This window comes from Portunus trituberculatus, chromosome 39 (genome assembly GCF_017591435.1).
Source record: "Portunus trituberculatus isolate SZX2019 chromosome 39, ASM1759143v1, whole genome shotgun sequence".
Taxonomy (NCBI): Eukaryota; Metazoa; Arthropoda; class Malacostraca; order Decapoda; family Portunidae; genus Portunus; species Portunus trituberculatus.
Window position 1 is genome coordinate 12,328,755 of NC_059293.1, and position 22,801 is coordinate 12,351,555.

A 22,801-nucleotide genomic window follows, 5' to 3' on the forward strand; every position below is an offset into this window, starting at 1 on the left:
CACTTTTATACTTCCCTTTCCTGCAGCGCCACATGTTCCCCTTGTTACCCACACCCTCTCTTCTCCGATTGCACCAATAGTTAGTTACCTTCCCTTCCTCCTCTTTGCCTATTTTCATTCTTCACTTTTATCTTTTGTCTGTTTTCTGACCACATTTCTTCTTCTCTTGTATCTTTTCTTTATCAACTATTTTCTTTTCTTCACATATGTTCTTTTTACCTCAATTTCTGCTGTGGCGCCTGTTCTTCACCACTTCTCTAGTTGGTTCTGTTTATTTGTGCATATTTTCTTTTCTCTTTTTCGTCCATTTTCCTTATCTTATTCTCCCCTCTACCTCCCGTTACGGCACTACATATGATCTTCAGTTGTATCTTCTCTTCCTTATCTACTGTCTCTTTCTCCTCTTCACATATTTTCCTCTTATTCATCTTTACCATCCACGACGCCGTATGATCCCGTTGTTGCACCCTTTAACTTTCTAAACAATCAAGCAGTCAATCATTTAATCCCCATGTTCACCTTCCTACTCTTCTCAGCCTCCATCGACAGTACATGCATTTTTATTCACGTTTCACTCACCCTAGCAAATCCTCTTCTCCCTTTCCCACGTCTAAGAGCAAGAATACCACGGACACATTTCCCAGTACTCGAATTTCAAAGTCAGATCCTTTTTATCATGCATGCGCTGAGAGGAAGGCATCGACACCTCTCTCTCTTTTTCATGAACGTGTTGAGAGCATTCGGGTATAGTGTGTGTGTGTGTGTGAGGCGAGGCATTCAACCTGTCACCTCACTTGATCTCAGCCTGTCAGATGCATTGGGCCCCCGTGGTTTAGGGTGCTGGATAGTGGATACGTGTAAGAAGCCAAGTTATCTGCAAGAAACCAGCGTTACTATTTTGAAACGCTTTTGTTCTCTCATCACTACTATTTTCAGAGACCATAAAGATCATTAGCCGGGTTCTCAAAAATGTTTCTCCTGTTAATATTGTGTAAAGGTCGTTAGCATGGCACTAGATTCTTCATTTAGACTTATTTAGTTTAGGATTTTCTGAAAAGCTTTGCACTTTCACTACGACTACTTTCAAAAGGCTCATACATGATTGGGTGATTTCTCAAGAGTTAATAATGTGGTTTATTTGTCAGTAGAACCATAAAAGTAGCCTTAAAAGCCTGTAATATCAAGGAGAGGCTTCTGACAGTAATCAAGGTGTGGTCATATGTGCTTCAGAATGTGATTCTTCAAGACATGAAATAAACACGGACTCAGCAAAGATACTGGAGTAGCGACTTTAATCTACCACAAAAACATACGTGAATGACTTTTATGTCACGAAATTAACAGCGCCTCGAATCAAACTTTCACTATATTTCCATTTTTTATAAGTTTCTCTTTCCACTAACGAGTAACCGTGAATGTGGATATAAAACCTTGAAAATTGTAGGCTAATATATATATATATATATATATATATATATATATATATATATATATATATATATATATATATATATATATATATACACTCATATATTTATATCTCTCTCAGTAAATTGTTAAAGTTGCCATTAGATAAATCTGTCGTGGAAGTAGGCGCATTATACAAATTTTCCCCCGAGAGGTTCCGATGTGTTGTGAAAGGTGAGGCAAAGTAATGAGACGCGTCCCTCGAGGCGAGTGTACCGTGCATAATTGCGTTCCTTGTGGGAAGTGTACGTACATAATCACGTTTGGGTTCCCAGGCAATAATCAATATCAGGAGAGAAAGTTTGTGTTACCATGACTGTTTACTTGCTGCTTGCTCCGCCTGCTGGTTTCTGAGCGAGGAACAGTGTGATTAAATGCCTGGAATGAAGCTGAAGCCAGTATGTCCAAGGGATAAAAGGATCTTGCTTATCCTTCTTTAGTCTTTGGTCTGTTTACGCGCGGAATATGATGACAGGAAACATGAGATATTATTTCTTTTATGTAAGTGATATTGGTTATATATTTTCCCCTCCTTTGGTGTTTTAAAAGGCCTTCCTTCTCTGTCACTCGTCTTCCGCTTCCTCCTTCTCTTCACCTCGTTTTTTTTCCTCCTCTCCTCCTCGTCTTCCTCCGAGCAGCCTCTGATCCTCACAGATCAAGGCAGGGCTTCAGCAACTAGACATTCGAAAGTTGTCACAGTATCTGCATCTATTGGTTCACTCTTCCATCCTGTGCTTCAACGCGACTAGTGCGAGTGTGTAATTCACCACGATCATCTGCTGGTCACCCAGCCAGTCTTCCCCATTACGGAGCGAGCTCATAGACCGATCTTCGGATAGGACTGAGACCACAACACACACTCCACACACCGGCACACCGGGAAAACGAGGCCACAACCCCTCGAGTTATATACCGTACCTATTTACTGCTAGATGAACAGGGGCTATACACATTAAGAGGCTTGCCCATTTGCCTCACCGCTCCCGGGCCTCGAACCCGGGCCCATTCGATTGTGAGTCGAGCGTGCTAACCACTACACTACGTGGTGTGTGTGTGTGTGTGTGTGTGTGTGTGTGTGTGTGTGTGTGTGTGTGCGCGCCTGTAAATAGAATGGCTATGAGGCTTCCTGTGTTATTTACAGTTTATTACTAACATAATATCTAAGCGATAGATTTTAGCTAAGCGTTTGGCAACTTGAAAATTTTTAAAGAGAATCTCATGATATTTTAACACTAAAGAAAAATTTTACTTGATCGGTTTTCTACCACACAATCTCACCTCAACTATAGCAACAAATACAATTAAGAGTAACCTGTGATGAGGCACATCGCATTGTATCCTCTTGCAGTCGCTCTTTCAGTGCAGAGATGGCAGGAACAGCGTGACAAGTATGCTTAGGTGGGAAGGGAAGGTGGATTGAGAAACGAAAACTTATCGCCTTTAGACCCGCATTATGAAACGTTTACTCTCTCACACGACGATTTTCAGACTATAAATGATCAATGGAGACTTCATGTGTGTTTCTCCAGTTGATACTGCAGAAATCTTGTTAATCTATCACTAGAACTTCAACTAATAAAGAATAGTGAAGCACGTGAAGACATTGGTGAATAGACACAAGTAAATGGATAGTTGATGAGCGTGGGATCGGTCAGACGTTCCAATCCCACCACGTGCCGTCTTGAAACTTTGTCATTTGTTGAGTGGTTTAAAGTTACCTACATATCACCATGATACCAAGGTTCTAGGTGGAGGTGTAATTACCTTACACCAAAGATGCACTTGGGTGGTGATATGGGTCCTAATTTGGGTACCACTAAAAATCAAATTGCCTGCGCCGCCAATGATGGAAGCTGGACAGCGCTTCCCATACTCTTCAAGTATACCTACAAGCGCTATCGACTATAACATAAAAAAAAGATGAATGAACAGAAAAACAGGCAAAAAGTTAAAAAATTCTGTCCTTACCTGGATGGGAGTTATGGCGGCCGACACGCATGCGGGTGAGAGCGCCGCTACACAGCTGCGTGACGAACATGTTGATGTCCCTGGCCGTGCACAGTTTGTACTTCTTGCTGCGCGTCATCAGTGAATCGCCTTCCGCCACCGCCACCACGAGGGCCACCACCGCCACCACGCCCACCACGACCCTCATGACACCACTAAGGAAAGGACGCGCAGGAAACAACCAGGAGCTGAGTGAAAAATTAAAGAGAAACACAATGAATCAACATGACTAAATGAGAAAGAAAATGGAATCATGGAGGTTCAAGGTAGCATTAAATAGTCGTGGCCATCATGCCAGATTTTGAATTACTGTTACTTCTAGGCGTCTTACGGGCAGGGCAAGGGGTGAGGGCAGGATGGGAGACGTGGGCGTGGGCGAGGATCTGCCTGCGTCCTTTAGGGGGGTGGGAGGGACGCGGCGGCCTCAGCCAAGCTCCAAAACTCTTCTGGAAATGAAGAACAAACACACCTGAATTATTTAAGTTTTATCCCGCTAGCATTCTCTCTCTCTCTCTCTCTCTCTCTCTCTCTCTCTCTCTCTCTCTCTCTTTCTTTCTCTCAGTAATACAAGGATCCAGTCCCTTAAATACCCAGAAAGTGTAGGTCGTATTACCTAAAGCCATCTACTCTACGGAAACTTGACACCTCCCTCCTTAAGAAAATAAATAGGTAACCACAAAATAAACGTAAACGAAAAGCCTCAGCCGGAGTCATATTTCACATGTGCTACTCGTCGTATCTAAAAATAATTTCGAATAAGTTTTGCTGCAGTAGTAATAGTAGTAGCAGCAGCAGCACCAGTATTATTATTATTATTAGTAGTAGTAGTATTAGTAGTAGTAGTAGTATTAGTAGTAGCAGTAGTAGTGATTCATTAGCTAACTTAACTATTTCATCACGATTCTTATTAAAGGAACTAAACAAACTAATACAAATCAGAGGACTTCATGTTACCAACGATAATTCTGACAACCATGAGAGACAATACAGCAAAAGTGGTCGAAAATCTGAAGGTTGGTGGAAGGAGAGAAGTGGGAAGCCCTAAGAAGATATAGAGGAAGTGGATTCAGTAGTACATGGACCTGCTGGGAGTGAATGAGGAGCTTGCACAAGGTAGAAGGGAGTGGAGAAGTCATCACACGTCCAACTTCACTGTGATGGGGAAAAAGAAAGACACTGAACAATAAAGAATAAGAATAAGAATAAGATAATGATGATGATGTTGATGAGGGGCATTAATTAGAAGCCAAAAGAAAATTGATAGCAACAACAGAACATTCCCAAAGAGGCAAAAGGAACTTACACTACCAAAAAAGCTTAATTAAATGGGTTGAAATCTTGTATGTGTAGGACTTTTGGCTTTGAATTTTCTGCCGCTGTTGCTGATGTTGTTGTTGTTGTTGTTGTTGTTGTTGTTGTTGTTGTTGTTGTTGTTGTTGTTGTTGTTGTTGTCTACTTTTTCTTTTAGTCTTTTCTAGTCCTTGTTCTTGCTGCTTTTTGTTCCTTCCTTTTATCCATTTTTATTTCTTTTTCATTATTTTTCTTTCATCTACTTCAACTCCTTCCTTCTTCACTTTCCTTTTTTTTTAATTTTTTTCTTCGTCTTCTTTTCTTCTTTCTTTTTTTCTTTCTTTCTTTCTTCTTCTTCTTCTTCTTCTTCTTCTTCTTCTTCTTCTTCTTCTTCTTCTTCTTCTTCTTCTTCTTCTTCTTCTTCTTCTTCTTCTTCTTCTTCTTCTTCTTCTTCTTCTTCTTCTTCTTCTTCTTCTTCTTCTTCTTCTTCTTCTTCTTCTTCTTCTTCTTCTTCTTCTTCTTCTTCTTCTTCTTCTTCTTCTTCTTCTTCTTTTTCTGTCTTCTGCTTCTTCTTCTTTTACTTTTTCTGTCTTCTGCTTCTTCTTCTTTTTCTTCTTCTTCTTCTTCTTATTATTATTATCATTATCATCATTATCATTATCATTATCATTATCCTCATCTTTACTATTACTTTACTATTTCTTTCTTTCTTCCTCCTCCTTATCATCATCATCATCATCATCATCATCATCATCATCACCCTCACCACCCTTAACGCACCTCTAATACCTCTGGCTACAAGCATACTAGTCTTCATTTCCTTATCTCCCTCGCATCTTCCTTTACAATCTCTATCTTCCATTCCCCGTGACTTCCCAGCACTCGCAACTCCCACACAGTCTCCCCGTGCACCTTAACCAAACAGGCGCTTTGCAGGCTCTTTCAGCAAGCTCCTTCTCTCCTCTTCTTACTGGCCAAACCATTGCAACTTTTTTCTTAACTTCTCTTATACACTCGAATCCTTCCCTCCTTCCCTCGCTTTGTCTCGACCCTCTCTCCCTCTGTCTAATTTATACCAGACTCGTAGTTTTTTCCTAGACATTACGCCACATACACTTTAACGCAGCTCCCTACTTGATGGGCGCACTGACCTTCACCTGCTGCCACCTGCTGCGCCACACATCATCCCATTGCTAACACCTGTATTATTCTTTAGGTCCTGTAGTTTCTTCTTCTTCTTCTTCTTCTTCTTCTTCTTCTTCTTCTTCTTCTTCTTCTTCTTCTTCTTCTTCTTCTTCTTCTTCTTCTTCTTCTTCTTCTTCTTCTTCTTCTTCTTCTTCTTCTTCTTCTTCTTCTTCTTCTTCTTCTTCTTCTTCTTCTTAATCCCTTCAGTGCCTAGACGCGTTCTCATATTCATTCTGCTGACTATTTAGTGATTTCATACAGCTTCATAAATTTAGGCTGGGGATTAAAATAGTGAAGACTCGGGCCTGTTAATCTTCTAACCTCCATAAACCCTTTCTAATGTAAACAAAATCGTTTAATCATACTCAAGGTAAAAATGCGTCCTAGTACTGAAGGGATTAATAAAATGTTTGTTAGAAGATTAGTGTCTTCAAAGATAACACTGATAATACTAATCTCTAACGTTTATGCCACGTAACATCCTAGTGGAAAGGTCTGTGTCTTTCTCTTTAGCTCCTGTGGTTTAATGAAGTAGTCTGGTTGAGTTTAGAGTAAAAAAAGCAATCGAGTAGACGAAACCCTTTTAGTGGGAGTAGTTGCATATGTCCTTGATAGAACTAAGGTAACTTTGATGAAGGAGACAGCGATGTAATAATTAGAGGGTTAAGAACAGCGCAAGTTATGAATTTCTCTCTCTCTCTCTCTCTCTCTCTCTCTCTCTCTCTCTCTCTCTCTCTCTTATTCTTATTCCTTTATTCATATCACTGCTTGACAATAGGTATTTCCTTTAATCATTCTTCTCTATTGGTCTCTTATTATATATCTCTCTCTTTCTTTTTCTGTCCACGTAAAACACGTCTCTGCAATATTTCACAGAGCTCTGCGTACTAACAAAAGACAACCATAAAAAGAACAAGATCAAGAAAATACAAGTAGAACCACAATAGTGTCCCAAGCCCCGTAAGGTTCATTAGAGGAGGATATGTACCAAGGGAGGCTACGTGCGGTGTCAGACTGGGTAATTGAAGAACATGAGGCGCGGAGTTGGTTATGTGCACATTGACGTAGGCTGTGGGAAGCTAGACACGAAGGCCAAGAGGGACCGAGGAGTGAAACTTTGCGAAATAGAGCAAGGGGAGTTACTGAAGGTGAGGTAGGAGGTGGAAATCAGGAGGGTTTGTGTAATGCGAAAGGTAAACAGAAGAGACATTAAACTGGAAGCTGCTCAGAAGAAATGATTGATGAGCGAAACTTGGTGAAATGGAGGAGAGGAAGTTACTGATTGTGGGACGAAGGTGAGGTCTGTTTAATATGGACGATAAACAGAAAGGAGAAAATATCTGGTAAGTAAGATTTGATGTAATAGACTTTAAGTAAGATGTATTTGAGATGAAAGATGGAAGAAAAGGAAGGTTTATGCAAAATGGGAGCTAAACAGAAAAAAAAGTTAATATGTCAAATCAGGTAAAATCAAGGAAATTAATTAATAAAAGACTACATATGAAAACAAGGAGGGTTTCTCTAGTGTAGAAGCCAAAGAAAAGAAAAAGTAGAGTGGAGAAAAGGAGCTATGGATAGTTTGTAATCAAGAAATCTTACATCTGTCTGTCTATCTATCTATCTGTGAACGTTTATGTGTTTCTATGCGTGGGCAGTGTGACATTCCACCTCAAGAAAGAAGAAAAAACAAAGAAGCATCATCAATAGTGAGAAACAAAGACAAAATAGTGATAGGGAAAAGACACAGTAAAGGAATGATACGAAATTGTACGAGGAGGAGGATGCTCGTATTATTTATGAGTGAAGGAATGGCAGATCAAGCTTCAAGAATACCAGAGGGACAGTGGAGGAAATGATCGCTAGCCAGGCATTCAGGTAAGGCGAGAAGGGAGAAGAACAGTAAGGCATATTAGAAATTATGCTACGGAATATAACAGATGTATAGTGTAAAATAAAATCATGAAGGGGATAAAAAAGAAACAGCAGTAAAAAAAAAATAAATGGAATGATGCAAAGAATTATAAGAACAGAGAAGAAAATGAAAACAGGTGTAGTATAAGAAAGTAATAAAGGGATTGGAAAGATAGAAAGGGAGATCAAATTAAATCAAACAGATGATAAAGCAGAATAAGTAGAAATCATGAGAAAAGGAATAAAAAAAAAAAAACACGGAAACTAAAACAAGCAAAAAGGAGAAATAGAAAACAAATGAAGAAAAGATAAAAAAGAAGATAAAGGATGCTACAGAAAATAAATAAAAAGGCAGGAAGAGAAGATGTACAAGAGTGAAAAGTAGAGATTATGTAAAAGATGAAGGAGGATAACTTTGTTGGATGACATGAATGGCAAGTAAGTGACGGAAGATTACATATAGATCACGTGGCACGGCGGAGGCACACAGACACACGACGGAGAGACAGTAAGGAGACATTGCTTAGAAAAGACACTCACACATACAAGTGGACTGGAGACAAGATGAGGCGCGTGGCATGGCGAGGACACACACACACACACACACACACACACACAGACGTAAAGTGGAGAAAGAATAAAAGACATTCACACACATAAAAGAGAGACAGGTAAAGGTACAAACAGGCAGGTATGTAGTATACGATATTCACAAGCACACTCAACAGACACAGAGGCAGCCAGACTGAGAAACACAGAGACGTGACATGAAAAGACACGCATACTTAAAAGACAGATAGAGACAGCTGGAAATACAGACAGACGTGGCATAATAGAGACAAAAACACGTTCATACAGCAGATAGAGAAGCAGTGAGTACCATAACAGACACTAACCCATTATACCCAAGAACTAGAAACAAACTAAGGCAGATATGAAAAATAAAAGAAAATCAAACTGAAGACTTTTTTTGTTATATTTCTACTAAGTCCTCAATATTTGTCATTTATTTGTACATTTACTTTGATTGTTTTCTTTCTAAACATCAACGAATAGAAGTGGTGACAAACAAACAAAATGAGAAAAGAAAGAAGGACAGCCATGAAAAGAGACAAACACGCAAACAATAAAGGAGGCAAAATAAACAAACAGAAAATAAGAAAGAGAGAGAGAGAGAGAGAGAGAGAGAGAGAGAGAGAGAGAGAGAGAGAGAGAGAGAGAGAGAGAGAGACAGACAGACAGACAGACAGACAACAAAGGAGGGTAAAGAAATTCAGAGGCACACAATGTAAGAGAAAACCAAACAGGAAATAAATAGAACAGTAAATATCACGAGAAATTAAAAACAATGCGAGAAAACGGAAGCTTAGAAAACGAAGGAAGGAAATTGAGACTCATGGCAAATAAAAGAAGAAAAAAAAAAAAAAGGAAAATAAGAATAAATAGATAAGGAAGTCGGTGCCAATTAAGGTAATTATATTTTTCTTATTCTTTTTTTTCTTTTATGAGGACATCTAGAAAATAACACTAATGATGAAAGCGATAATAATAATAATAATAATAATAATAATAATAATAACAACAATAACTACAACAATAATAATAATCTAGCGTCGATATTCCTCTTCCTCTATTTCAACTTTTCATTTCTCAATAATAACAAAAAATCAATTAAATAAGAGACATAAGAATTCTTCGGCAGAGTTCACACCTTATCTTTAATATTCATTTATTCATTCACTTATGGTTTTGTTGATTCACACGAACATAAAACTAAGCATACTATCTCTGCTGCAAAGGAAGAGAAAGCGCAAAGAAGAGAATACAGAAGCGAAGATAAATAAACAGAACAAAATGTGCAGAAAGGAGATAAGAAAGAAACGCCAGCACCACCAACAGCAAAAAGGAAAATCAAGAGAGAAAAGTAAAGCAAGAAGAAGAAGAAGAAGAAGAAAAAAAAAAGTGAGGTATGGAAGGTTAAAAAAAAAGGGAATAAAAAATACAGCGAATATAGAAAAAGAAGAAAAAAGTGAATGAAAAAGTGCAGAAAGGTAAAATAAACTGCAACACCAACACTGAAAAAGGAAAAATAAGAAAAAAAAATACGAAGGGAGAGAGAGAGAGAGAGAGAGAGAGAGAGAGAGAGAGAGAGAGAGAGAGAGAGAGAGAGAGAGAGAGAAAGTTGTATGCGGTGGTAAGGGAAAAATAGACACGACCAATAAAACAGAAATAGAAAAAAAAAAAGATTAACGAATGAAGGAAATAATAGTAAAACAAAAAAAGAAACTGTCAACTGAAGCGTAGGAAAGGAATAAATAGAAAATACGAGGACAGACAGAGAGACAGAGAGAGAGAGAGAGAGAGAGAGAGAGAGAGAGAGAGAGAGAGAGAGGAAGGGGAGTTTAGCGCGTTTGAGTCAAATAAGCGTGGAACAGAAACTTACTTCCAGGGATTATGTTCAACGAAAGACAATTACACGGACTCCTTGTAACATTTCGCTCCCTCTTCAGAAACACCAAGCAAGGGAAGGAGCAAGTTGTGTTGGCGAGGCGAGACAGGGAACGGAAGCTAACGTGTATTTGTGCTGGTAATACTGTTTACTAATACTACTGCTGCTGCTGCTGCTACTACTTCTCTACTACTGCCACTACTACTACTATTGCTACTACCGATGTTCGTGTTATTGTTATTGTTGATGTTATTGCTACTACAACTGTTACCAATGCTTTTCCTGTTGCTGTCAATGATGATACTGATAATAATGATGATGCAGAAGAGGAAGAGGATGAAGAGGAAGACAGAAAAGGAAGAGGAAGAAAAGGAAGATAGAAGAAGAACAAGAACAAGAAAAACAAGAACAAGAACAAGAAAAACAAGAATAACGAGAACAAGAACAAGAAGAACAACAATAATAATAAGATGATAATGACATTGAAAAAAAAAGATCAATAATATTAATAACAAAAACGGCAGTAATAAATAAACAAACAAACAAACAAAAAACAAAATTAAAAACTAAATGAATTATTCGTATCAGGAGAGAGAGAGAGAGAGAGAGAGAGAGAGAGAGAGAGAGAGAGAGAGAGAGAGAGAGAGAGAGAGAGAGAGAGAGAGAGAGAGAGAGAGAGAGAGAGAAAGTGTGTAAGATCAGTTCCTATTACAAAGTCCTGAAGAAATACCACAAAGGAATTACAATCACATAACTGAAGGCTGAGGTCTGAATTACTGAGAAACACCTGAATGACTAAAGAAATTCTCCATTAACGTACCTAACCTGTCACAACTCCTTACTTTCACCTTCACCTTTACATACCTAACTCCCCCAACTCTCTCTCTCTCTCTCTCTCTCTCTCTCTCTCTCTTGACAAGTTGCAAGCTGGTGTGTATCTTGCTGACCATTTTTGTAGTGTTGGTTTCTTTTCCTCATAAGAATTAATGCGAAACTGCTCAGGGAAATGAATAAATAAATAGATAAATACACAAAAATTCCTTACTTGGCATCTTTCACGCCCACCTGTTACACACACACACACACACACAAACACACACACTGACGCAGACACGCCCACGTACACATATAGACACCCACGTGCGCGCGGAGACACACACAAACACACACACACACACACACACACACACACACACACACACACACACACACACACACACACACTAATCGAGCGGTACAAAGCTAAACTCCTTATCTTTCTATTATTCTTTGTATCATATTACCTTTCTCTTATTTTGGTGGGGACAACACAACAAACTTTCTCCACTTGTGTATTTACTATCTAGATATTTATTTATTTTTCTTGGTTGTGGTGTCTTTAGCTAACCGATTCTAATATGCAGTTGAAAAAGAAATGAGTTATTCAATACTTATAAGAGAGTGACACTGATCAGTAAGAATGCTGTGATTGATAGATTTGTTGCAGGATTTGCCCGTATTGGAGTAGGACTGAGACGGAGAGATGTCGTGGATAGGAGTGGAATCTGGGAGAGACTACATTTACAAGAACAGAGACGTCTTTTTCTTATGAAGCGTGAGTGAGAACAGTAGGAATGGAAGATACACACACACACTCTCTCTCTCTCTCTCTCTCTGATTTGTGTTGCTGTCCACATATAACAAAAAGATAAGATAAAACAAAACAAAAACAGGTACTGGGTAAATATCACATCATAATCATTGCTATTAGAAATTTCGCTCCCAAAAAACACACTTTTACCTAATGAACGTATTCAAATCAAATGAGCGGCAGTCCCCCTCCCTCCCTACCCGCCCCCACCAAAAATAACAAAATAAAGAAAAAAAAAAAAAAAGGATTTCGCTTTGCCCCAAATACTTCCCTTCTTCCGTGAATGTTTCCAAGAGGGTGAGCTGTATTTTTCTTAACGTGTCGTATTCAGTGTTAGTTACGGGCAGGAGTGTGCATCGCGGACCTCAGCACCAGTGTTATGAATTGATTAAGAGACGAGGAGGAGCCAGGCTGTCAATACTTATGGTGGTGGTGATGCCTGACGCTTGTAATGACAGGACACGATAGTACAAAAGCGTGAAAAGTGGAAGGGACAGAACAGTACAGAAGGATGAAAGTGAGAGACAGGTCAGGCCAGTACATAAGAAGAGTGAAAGGCCTAAAGAACACAAGTAGAGGAGCTTACACAATGGAGTAAAATTCTAGCACACTATAATGGAAGGAAAGTGTTAAAGTACTAAGTGGGTGAGAGAAGCGTAAGAAGAGATGAAGTTCAAGGGAAGTATAGTGAAAGGAGAGGAACAAAAGGAGACCTGAGAACCTTAAATGATTAGACGATGTTTCAAAGTACTTAGCAGGAAACAGGAGACTGAGAGGAGTGAGAGGAGAGGAGTGGGAGGGATGAGGAGTGCAGGAGTGTAAGGAGAGGAACAAATGGTAACGTGATATTCTTTTGTCATGTTCTCACCCTTCCTAACTCTTTGGACGTTCTAAGGAGTCACAGGATATTAAGATTAGGGAGTTATGAGAAGCCACAGGGAAAGGAGAGACGGAGGAAGGGAAGGAGGGAGCAGATATGAAAGGTAAGGGAGGGAAAAGGACATGTTTTGGTTAGGGTCGTCATTACAAGTCTCGAGGCGTTCTAAGGAGCCACGGAATATGAGTCAAGATTAGGAAATTACACGAAGTCAGCCAGGGAGAGAGAGAGAGAGAGAGAGAGAGAGAGAGGGAAGGATATGGAAGACACGAAGGGGAAAAGGACACGTTTTCGTACAGGGTCGCCATTACAATTGATTCACGCGTGGGAGGGGAATCTTGTTTTATTTTCTCATCAGGTACACTAAAAAATTAATTTCCTATGATTAATTTTAATTGGAATTGAATGGAAAATGTACGTTCATGCTTGTAAAACTTGATTAATATTTGGGGAATATTTTCATCAATTTGGTACAGTTCTACTCACCTGTTTTTTTTCAAGTTTGTGTCTGATGATGATGATGATGATGATGATGATAAACAGAAAGGAAAATTGCCATATTGATGTTAGTAATGAATATGATAAACAAGATGAGGATGGAGTGTTGTTATTGTTGTTGGTATTGATGATAGCGATACACAGGAATGTTGATGTTGTTACTTTTATAGTTGCTGAAAATGGCTACTGTTCTTGTTCATATGATCTTGAATAGAAAGAGGGCAGGATATGCGTTTATGAAATCATTTAAAGAGAAACCAAAGATCCGCTGTCTGTTATTCTTGTTCATGATGTGATTTCTACACAAAAAGATACAAACTGAGAGATTACAACACTTAGAAGAGTAAGAGAAAAAAGCTCACGTTATCACCGTGTCATAAAAACAATTGCTAACAAAAAAAAAAAAAAATTACAAAATTGGTATGTAATGCAAGTGTCCTTCAAGATGTTTGCACTGTTCCTCGGAATGAAAATATGAACGTAGATGAGAGAAAAAAAAAAAAAAATCAACCACTAAATTGAAAATATAGATTAAAGTAATGCAAATAGGAGAAAAAGAGAATGCAAAACACCATTACTTAAGCAGCACAACAGACACAGACTAACTGACGTAAGATGTGCCAGGAATAGGAAAAGATGGCACCCTCTGATATTAAACTGTGGATGAACTTTACTTTTTTTCTTTGACTCTTTTTCCTTCTTTCTATTCATTCTTGCTCTTCTTTACATTTTCTTATTTTCTCTTTCTCCTCCACCTCCTCCTCATTTTAATCATCACGCACTTTTATAATTCATGAGCCGCCGATACAATGAAAGGGTCGAGACTAAAGCCCTGCCTTCCTCAGCCCACCAGCGGGAGTCGCAAATCCCTCCCTTGCTGGCATCCACCATATCTACACCAGCACGTCCACTTATGAAGAAATAATCGTAAAGAAGTATATAGATAAACCAAATAAATAAAAAAAAAGTGTGGCAATCATCATCTCTGCTTCCTTCGTACATAAGCCATTGCAATTATCGTACACCATTTCTTAAAGACTTCAGTGACGACATACGACGAATACAATATATCTCGTTCTCTCTTTGCTATTTCTCTACTGTCTGGTGCAATGTACGAGTTTCTCCAGTTGCTTCAGTCCCTTGTATCCATTAAGACTCACATCCTTTATCGTCGTACCGCAAATAGATCCCCTGTCTCCCTCACTGTGTCCCCCTCGATCTTTCTCCCTCAGTAGCTATCTCTGTAGTGTATCATCACTTGAAACTATACTTGAATTACCTTCATTATATCAAGTTTTCTATAATGTAAGATGTATTCCATTGTCTACTGATAGCTGTGAAGAGTATTCAGTAACATTAAGAGAGAATACAAGTAACTGTTTTGTACTTATTCACTGCTATTATGTTCCTACATTCATTTCATAATCATAGATATTATATACTTCTACTATACACACACAAACAATGGCGAGCTACCGAGACTGAGATTTTGTGTCGAGTAAAATAAATCGATAAGTGCCTTAAACTGTTTCTATTTCCATCCTTTGAAGACCCAGGCCCAGACTTCATTTCAACAAGGTCACGATTGAGGTCACGCATGTATAGAATATAAATGCAAGCATGTAAGTTTGATAAACAAGTGGAGTGACAAAACCATAGCAACAAAACACTTGCGACATAACACTTGCGACGAGGATGGGATATTGCGGTCACTCACGTATATATATAATTTCATGTGTGTAAGTTTGATAAACAAATGGAGTGACAACCATAACAACCTAACACTGGCGTCGTAACAGTCTCTATGGTCTTTCCACTGGTTCCTTGTCTTCTTTTTTCTTAAAACATGACTAAACCATTTCCTTTTCTTTCTTCTTGTCACTGCCTTAATGCATTCCACTCAAAAAAAAAAAAAAAACCCAGCAGTGGTACACATACTTTCTCCAGGCTTTTTAAATTGGTTCCTGGTCTTCTCTTTTTAATACGTGACCAAATCATCTCATTTATTTTTATCTTCTTATCACTGCCGTAATGCATTCCACTCCAGAAAACAGGCAGCGGTACAAATACATTCACAAATCTTGCCATCCTACGAAAACCAGTCAGGGGAAGCAAACTTTTCACCTTCTCAGGATGGACTTTGGTAAGAACTTAGAACTGCCTCGGCGCTCTGGTTGGCTACACTTCTCTCCCCAACCCACACCGAACCATCCCCCCCTACCTCCCGTTCCGCAGATACTGTAAGGAGGCGCCCACACTCCAACAAACGCTGAGCGGTGAGCGAGTGAGACGTAAAGACCGGATTGAAAACTCGACTTAAGCTGGAAAAGTGTTGATATAATTCGATTTGATATTTTGACGGACGGACAGAGAGGACGGAGTGGGGGTGGATGGACTGGTTGCTGTGAGATCAAAGAAAATGTTGTGGAAAAAAAGAAGGAAAAGAAAAGAAAAGAAAAGATAATAAAAGGGTCGTTTAATTGCCTCTTCCACAAAAATGGAATGTAAAATGGTTCCAATCGTCAATTTAGTTTTTGGGGTGTCTTTTTAGAAGCGCCTCTTGGAACAGAGAGAGAGAGAGAGAGAGAGAGAGAGAGAGAGAGAGAGAGAGAGAGAGAGAGAGAGAATATCAGGCATAGCGAATCGATATGAATATAGTCAGCTACTCGTAACCACACCAACAACGCTGTCACGGGTAAGACAACTTATGAGGGTTGACAGCTGAGTAACAAGTGACGACCTGTTGATATCTCTGAATACTACTAATGCCAGAATTAATCAATGTCGTCACTCGCAAACATATCGACAAGAACAGTACCACAGATAATTTAACTCCTGGGTAAAATGTCAGTACCAATTAATACTTGCACTCGTAAACTTAATAAAAATAAAGGTAGCAAAAAGTGACCTCCGTAAGATGTGAAAATCTATACATAAAAAAAAAATAAATAAATAAATAACTCACTAAAAACTGAAAACCTGTAGATAACTCATTCTAAATACTGCTAATACCAACGCTAACTAATGCAAACACTAGTAAACATATCGACAAGAATAGCGACGACTAGAACTAAACATTTGAACTGTAAAGCCATCCTAAAAACTAAATATGAATAATGAGAGAAAAAAAAAGTCAAGTTCACATATTGACAACCCGTTGAGAACACCACCACTACCACAACTACTAATACTAACCCAGCCAGTCGTAACTCTATCAGCAAAAAACACTGACAATCACAATTTCACTTACAAAACGTAAAGTCAGCGTAAAATGAAAAAAAAAAAAAAAAGGCAAGAGAACGTTAATAATGAATACATAGGACCACCCCCACCCCCCAACCACCACCATTCCCACCGCCCCCCACCATCACCACCACCACCACCACCACCCTCAAGAACAACAATAACAATAACAAAAGCGCCATTACCACCACCACCACTACCATTTCCAACAACAACAACAACAACAACAACACACACACACACACACACACACACACACACACACACACACACACACACACACACACTCACTCACTCACTCTCTCACTCTCTCTCTCTCTCTCTCTCTCTCTCTCTCTCTCTCTCTCTCTCTCTCTCTCTCTCTCTCCAGCATAAGGAAGAACAAGAGTCATCCCTTATGGCAGAGTAATTAACATAAGAAAAATTACGTACAGAAAGGAGCTGGGAGTTTAAATGGTTTCCTTTTGAACTGATTAGGGGTCTGCTGCATCGCTGTCCTTTCAACGTGACGTGTATTCATCGCCGCTGAAGCAAAGGAAGTACCACGAACCTATTACAGGCTTTTAATACTACGAAATCTATTGTATTTTAGGCGTAATTAGAGGATCCAATTCAGTTAGAAGTCTACATACGAACTATTGATTTACTCTCTTTTATTTTCATGTTATTTAAGACTTTTTTTGTTTTATATAAATGAAGGACAGGCATAGAGTAATTAAAGGTAAAGATGAAAGACCCACTGAAGATACAAGTCCCTAAGATTTATTGTAGAAAAGTGAAACAAATCATCTGAAATTTTAGAGTTGTTCTTAAGCTTCTCTCTTGAAACCTTCTCGCAGCAGTTCAAGTCAACGGTGGGAGTGTGTATGGAAGTAAGCATAGTTCTAGTTTACTCTTGATTTTCATCTTTGCAGTTACTAAATCTTGTATATTTGCCGTTTCATTACATTTCCAGTACAATTATATCTTAACTGTGACTAACTAACACGTAATTGATTAAAGATGGGAATATGTTAAGTTACAAATCCATTTTTTTTTTCAAAGATTATTGTTGTACTTAACGTGTTTGCAGTTCATGATATCTTTCCATTATATTCGTACCTTAACTCCGACTAATCAACCGTCTCAATATTAATTCACTATTCTTCCCTAACACATATCTTCTTGTGCTGCAGCCACCTCTAATAATAGACTATAAGCTGTAAAATCGATTATTTCTATCGTCGCCTTTTTTAACGTGTTTGTAAAGATTTAATACAGCCTTCTTAGTGTTTCGAACTGCATTGTTTAGGGCAGGAAAGAGTTAATATATAATGCTATTTCACCTTCCCTTACTTCTCCCAACTCGTTCTCATTAGTCTTTGTAACCTAAGTTATCTAAGAAATATTTAACGCATTCAGCCCATCCCTACCACAGAATGTAAACCTCTCGATGGCTGAGACTACACGAAACATTTAGAAAGCCCGCTGTATTTTTCTATTTTCCCTGAACTAGTCAAAGCAGTGGAAATGAGGAACGAGAACGATAACGAAACAACAACCAACAACACTCCCTCTTATGGATGGTATCTGAAACAAGCTCTGCCAAAAGACGATCACAATTCTTCAGTTTGTTAGAGGATCATACCAAAAGATCTATATAACATGGCCTCTGAGACTCGTACCAGTGTGGAGCGAGTTTAAAGCGTCGCGTGAGGCGGTCTGGGAGGCTAAAGATGTTCCGCTTTGCTTCGGCTGAGGAGAGACGTTGTACTGCTTAATTAATAGAGACAGGATGAAAGTGACGATTGATCTGTGTTCTCTCTCTCTCTCTCTCTCTCTCTCTCTTACGGTACCATATGACCTCCACATTGTACTGTAAAAATCCCAATCAGTCTTCTATTCTCTATCCGAAGCAAAGAAAGGGGAAAAAAAAAGAACAGAATAAAGATAAAGAAAAGAAAAACTTGAAGAACACACCATATTTCATTCTCTCCCCCACCTTATACCTTACCTAGACACTTGTACAACATAGGAAGACTTCTGTAGAATGATTGCCAAGCGTCCTCACCCAAACTTGATGTAATCTCTTATGATCTTATGGGACAAAGATCTAAAACTAAGAGAGAGAGAGAGAGAGAGAGAGAGAGAGAGAGAGAGAGAGAGAGAGAGAGAGAGAGAGAGAGAGAGAGAGAGAGGAAGGATATTGGTTCTTGAATCGAAAGATAGAGTAATGGAATGGACCCAGTAGTCAGGTTATTAGTGTTGAGTCGCTGAGAGGCTTTGAAAGATTAGAGAAATTTATATACGGGAATGATAAGTGGAAGTAGATAAGTTTGATACAGGGATTACTATATGTACTTTTTAATCCCTTTAGTACTATAACGTGTTTTCATATTCATGCTGCTTATTATTTGATGATTTTACATAGCTTCAGAAAATTATGTAAGGATTAAATTAGTGAAGACTGTGGCCACTAATCTTCTGTCCTCCGTAGACCCTTCCTAATGTAAATAAAATCGTCTAATCATATCCAAACTCATGGTAAAAATACGTCCCAGTGCTGAAAAGGTTAATGGTTTCTTGCAGCTTCCTTTATTTTCTCATGTTCTTATTTTTTTCTGTACGTGCTCTCAGTGTCCCAGTTCACCTGAGGACACGTGCACCGCCATCACACCTGTGGCAGCAATACAAGGCCAAGCAACAGTTCCTATAATCCCTGTTTATTTCCCACGCTTAATTAAGAAAATTCAAATGTATGTTAATTTTTCCCGATACGATTGCAGTTCTGTTTCTGTTGTTTTCTTTCCTTTCTCCTTTTCACCTTCATCTTCTCGTTCTTGTTTCTTTTCTTAATTTCTTTTCTTTTTTCTATTTTCATCCCTTTATATGTTTTTTTTCTGCTAATGTTCGTTGTCTTGTCTTCGTTCAACTCTTCTTCCTCTTCTTCTTCCTCCTCTTGCTCCTGTTTATCTTCCTACTTCTCTTCTTTCCTTGGTTATATTGCCCGTTTACCTCCATCTCCCCTCTTCCTTCCTCCTATTTTTCCTACTGATCTTTCTTTCCTTCTTTTTCCTTCTTTTCTTTCTAATCTTCCTATCTCTAATACTCCTTGCAGTGTTTCCCGCTCACTTCTTCTTATTTTCCTACTAATCCTTCCTCCTCCTCTTCCCACGCCTCTTCCTCCCTCCTTCCAGGCAATTGTAAAGAAAATGGGAGGAGGGGAGCATTCGTCAAATAGGAGTATAGGAAGGAAAGGAGGAAGGAAAGGAGGGAGAAATAAAACCAAAGGAGGAAAGTTCAAACAGGAATAAGAAAGTTTGAAGGTGAGAGAGAGAGAGAGAGAGAGAGAGAGAGAGAGAGAGAGAGAGAGAGAGAGAGAGAGAGAGAGAGAGAGAGAGAGAGAGAGAGAGAGAGAGAGAGAGAGAGAGAGAGAGAGAGAGAGAGAGAGAGAGAGAGAGAGAGACGGAGACACGAAGAAAATAAGAAAACTTGGGAAAACATTAAAAAAAGGCAACCAGAGACACGAGAAGGCGTGAGTTATGGGAACTTAAAAATATATACACGAATTCGGAAAGAAGAACCTAAAAAAGCAGAAAATATTATGAATGCGCAAACAAAGCACAAAACACATACATAGAACGAAGAAACTGAACTAACAAAACAAACCGAAATGGAATAAAAAGTCGAGATATAATATAAAAAAGAAAACGAAGGCTAACTAAAAATGAGAGGAAAAAAAAGGAAATATAAAAAAAAAACTGAAATGTTGATGGGATTTAAAAGAGAAATCTTGATAGGAGAAAGAGAGGATTTAATAAAAACAAACTAATCAGATCTTCAGGAAAAACATATATAGGTGGAGTTTGTTACGTTGTTCAGGTGAAGTTATAGGTGGAGGGAGCAAGAAGAAGAAGCAGACCACGAAGACGATGGGATGACTGTATACGAGACGACTTAGAGAGAAGGACCTTAGAGGATAGGAAGCCTTAGACAGGAAAGTGTGAAAAGGCACATAAGAAACCGCGATCCTATATAGATATGATATAAGCGAGAGGAATTAATGTGAAATAAGGACAAAAAAAAAAAAAATCCCTTAACAACGAGAGGAGATGCACGCTTCGCACAAGGAAATCATATGAAATAAATTGATGTAGTTTCTGTAGCTTGTGGTAGTAAAATAAAGGTACATTAGCAGAAGTTGAAGCCACACAGACGTAAAAAAAGCGAAGACTTATCACGAAATTTAACGAGACAACGATGGGAGATGCATGTTTGAGTGAAGCAAGTTAAGCAAAGGTAATGGATGTAGTTTGTGTAGTTTGTTGAGGTAAGGACAAGCGTCCAGTGATCCGACAAGTTGAAGCCTTAGAAAAAAAAAAATGTGAAGGAGGGAAAAACAATTCGCAACAACGGACCTTAAGGAGATACACGCTTGGGTGAAGGAGTTGAAGTGAAGATAAATGGGTCTAGCTTGTTTAACTGGTGAAGGTACAGTGCATTATACAAACAGTAACTGCGGAGGAGTTGAAATGGGAGAAGAAAAAAAAAGAACGAAGACAACTCACGAGAGAACGATAGAAGACTCACGCTCTCATTACGAAAGATAAAGGGGTTAGTTTAATTTGTGAAGGTGAACAATAGAGTTGAAGTCAGAGAAAAGTGAGAGAAGCGAGGACTTATCACGAGACAACGATAAGATTCACGCTCGCGTCACGTAAGGTACGTGACGGTAATGGATTTGATTTGATTTGTGGAAGTAAAGTAACATTAACCGGAGTTGAAGTGAAAAAAAAACGAGGAGAGCAAAGACTGATCATTAGAGTGCGATGAAAGTCACACTCGAGTCACGGAAGGGATGTGAAGGGAATGTTTGTTTAGATAAAATAGTGTTTGTTTAGTTTAAAGCAGTGCATGTTTAGGTTTAGATAAAGAAAGAAGTAAGACAGGTAGGAAAATATGAGCAAAAGCAATAATTCACAAGATTGGTGGGGATTCACGCTCGTGTCACAAAAGCTAAGGGAAATTAATAATTGTGACGGGTCTAGTTTGAATTGTGAATGGATACAATAACTGAAGCTGAAGTGCAAGAAAAAAGTGAAAGGAGGATTGATAATAATTCACGATTGGAGAGTCACGCTTGAGTCACTGCCGGAAGGTAAGTGAAGGTAATGGATGTAGTTTGTGTAGTTTGTGAAGGTACGGAGCCACTAAGAGCAACAGAAGCAGAAAAAAGTGAGAAAGTGAGAAGACTTATCAAGAAACCTCACGAGAAAACAATGGTTAATAATATACACTCAGGTTAGACTAGTCTGGTCTGTTTAATTGAAATAAGGACACGGTAATCGGAGAAGATGAAATGGTATATAAGTATGAAGTGAAAGGTTTTATCACGAAGTTTGACGAGTAGATTGGAGAATGCTCACTTTGATCACAGGAGTTAAGTGAGGCAGTGTTTGTTGAGGAGGTGGAACAGGACAGTGTTCGCGAGCAGTGTTACCTTGGTGCGGTGCGTGCGGTGCCGGTGGCGCGGGAGAGCAAGGTAGCTGACGGCAACTACGGGCTGGAATGAAGATAGGTTTTTCCCCGCCTCACCCACCGTCCTAAACTCCTCCCCCCCTCCTCACACAGGCGCCGCCCAGGCACACCCACGCACACACACACACACACACACACACACACACACACACACACACACACACACACACACACACACGTGTCCTTAATATTATGCTCTAATAATATTATGCTCTAATCACGTGAAAATAAAATAACTAGTCACTTGATAACAAAGCCTTCGTGATATCTGGAATAACTTGCCTAGAACCAGCAAGAAGTTTGATAATGAGAGAAGGACATATTCATAAACGCTTTCTTCTCCCGTCAGGTGTGTTGTAAAGGCCAAAAAGGTCAGGTTTCCATAGCTGCTAATTTATAGTTTAACCATCACTAGAATCATCAAAAAACTCTCTAAAATAACAATCACTTCCTGTTTCCCCCTCAAAGGCCACACAAATGGTGAGTCAAGTTCTCATCGACATTTTTTTTTTTCGCTGATGGTGATGGATAATCATTAAACCATCACTAGAATCGAGAAAACAACTGAAAAATCCTTGTAACTCACAATATATATATATATATATATATATATATATATATATATATATATATATATATATATATATATATATATATATATATATTACCGTTTGTGAAATTGCCCATTTCATGAAATGGGCAAACCCAATTCATGAAATGAACCTAA

General features: G+C 38.8%; 1 protein-coding gene across 7 annotated transcripts in view; it reads right to left on the bottom strand.

Moving 5' to 3' along the window:
• LOC123515613 overlaps positions 1-22,143 on the bottom strand; it is a 40,026-nt gene extending 17,883 nt beyond the window's left edge. For 3 of the 7 annotated variants that reach the window (XM_045274403.1, XM_045274402.1, XM_045274397.1), the window contains exons 1-3: positions 22,037-22,143; positions 3,806-3,920; positions 3,436-3,662 (exon numbers count right to left, since the gene is read on the bottom strand). In XM_045274403.1, coding sequence (XP_045130338.1) covers positions 3,436-3,622 — 187 coding nt within the window. In that variant the 5' untranslated portion in view covers positions 3,623-3,662; positions 3,806-3,920; positions 22,037-22,143. Of the gene's footprint in view, positions 1-3,435; positions 3,663-3,805; positions 3,921-21,962 lie in introns of all 7 variants that reach the window. The other 4 variants (XM_045274400.1, XM_045274401.1, XM_045274399.1 and 1 more) reach the window with 4 other exon arrangements.
• Positions 22,144-22,801: the final 658 nt, after the last annotated feature.